The following is a 545-nucleotide window of genomic DNA, read 5'->3' as shown; positions in this document are numbered from 1 at the left end:
AACTGAAATCAGCACTAAAAGAAACCAAGCACACATGTGGCCCTCGGCTCCACAGCAGCTGAACTCAAGCAGCGCCAGCAGGTGGCGCACCTCCACACCAAATAGTGAACACTGAACACTTACTTGCACTCTCTGTCTTCCAGGTCAAAGTGTGGGTTGAAGTTGATCAAAATCCTCTGGTTCGGTCCTGGAGCTGTAATCACCCATATGCATTTCTGAGACGGGTAGTAAGACACCGGATAACCGGGTGAAGTGAGGTAATTTGCGCTAGTGATTCTGATATTGTCCCCGCATTTGTCTGAAAGAAAAGAAAATACAAATCAGCCATGCTGAAAATCTGGCCACCAACATAGCTGAACCAGGTTTATCAGGTTCATCAACCAGTCGCACGTCTGAGTTTCACCAACCATCAACCCACAACTACTGTATAGATAGAGAAAATAAAAACAGTTTCCATGGTCCAAACACATTCCATGTTCAATGTGACATTGTCTTAATGCTTTATTTTTGAACACCTAATACAGTACCACTACTGTATAGTTTGA

General features: G+C 43.9%; 1 protein-coding gene across 1 annotated transcript in view; it reads right to left on the bottom strand.

The window, feature by feature from the left end:
* Positions 1–302, bottom strand: part of nrp1a (neuropilin 1a) — a gene marked incomplete at its 5' end in the record, with an annotated part of 59184 nt that extends 58882 nt beyond the window's left edge. The window contains one exon of the mRNA XM_016250947.1: positions 124–302. Within this exon, the coding sequence (XP_016106433.1) occupies positions 124–302 (179 nt within the window). The remainder of the gene's footprint in view (positions 1–123) is intronic.
* Positions 303–545: the final 243 nt, after the last annotated feature.

The sequence above is a fragment of the Sinocyclocheilus grahami genome, unplaced genomic scaffold, assembly GCF_001515645.1.
Source record: "Sinocyclocheilus grahami isolate Dianchi unplaced genomic scaffold, SAMN03320097.WGS_v1.1 scaffold1019.1, whole genome shotgun sequence".
Lineage (NCBI taxonomy): Eukaryota > Metazoa > Chordata > Actinopteri > Cypriniformes > Cyprinidae > Sinocyclocheilus > Sinocyclocheilus grahami.
This window is presented reverse-complemented; position numbering and strand designations above follow the sequence as displayed.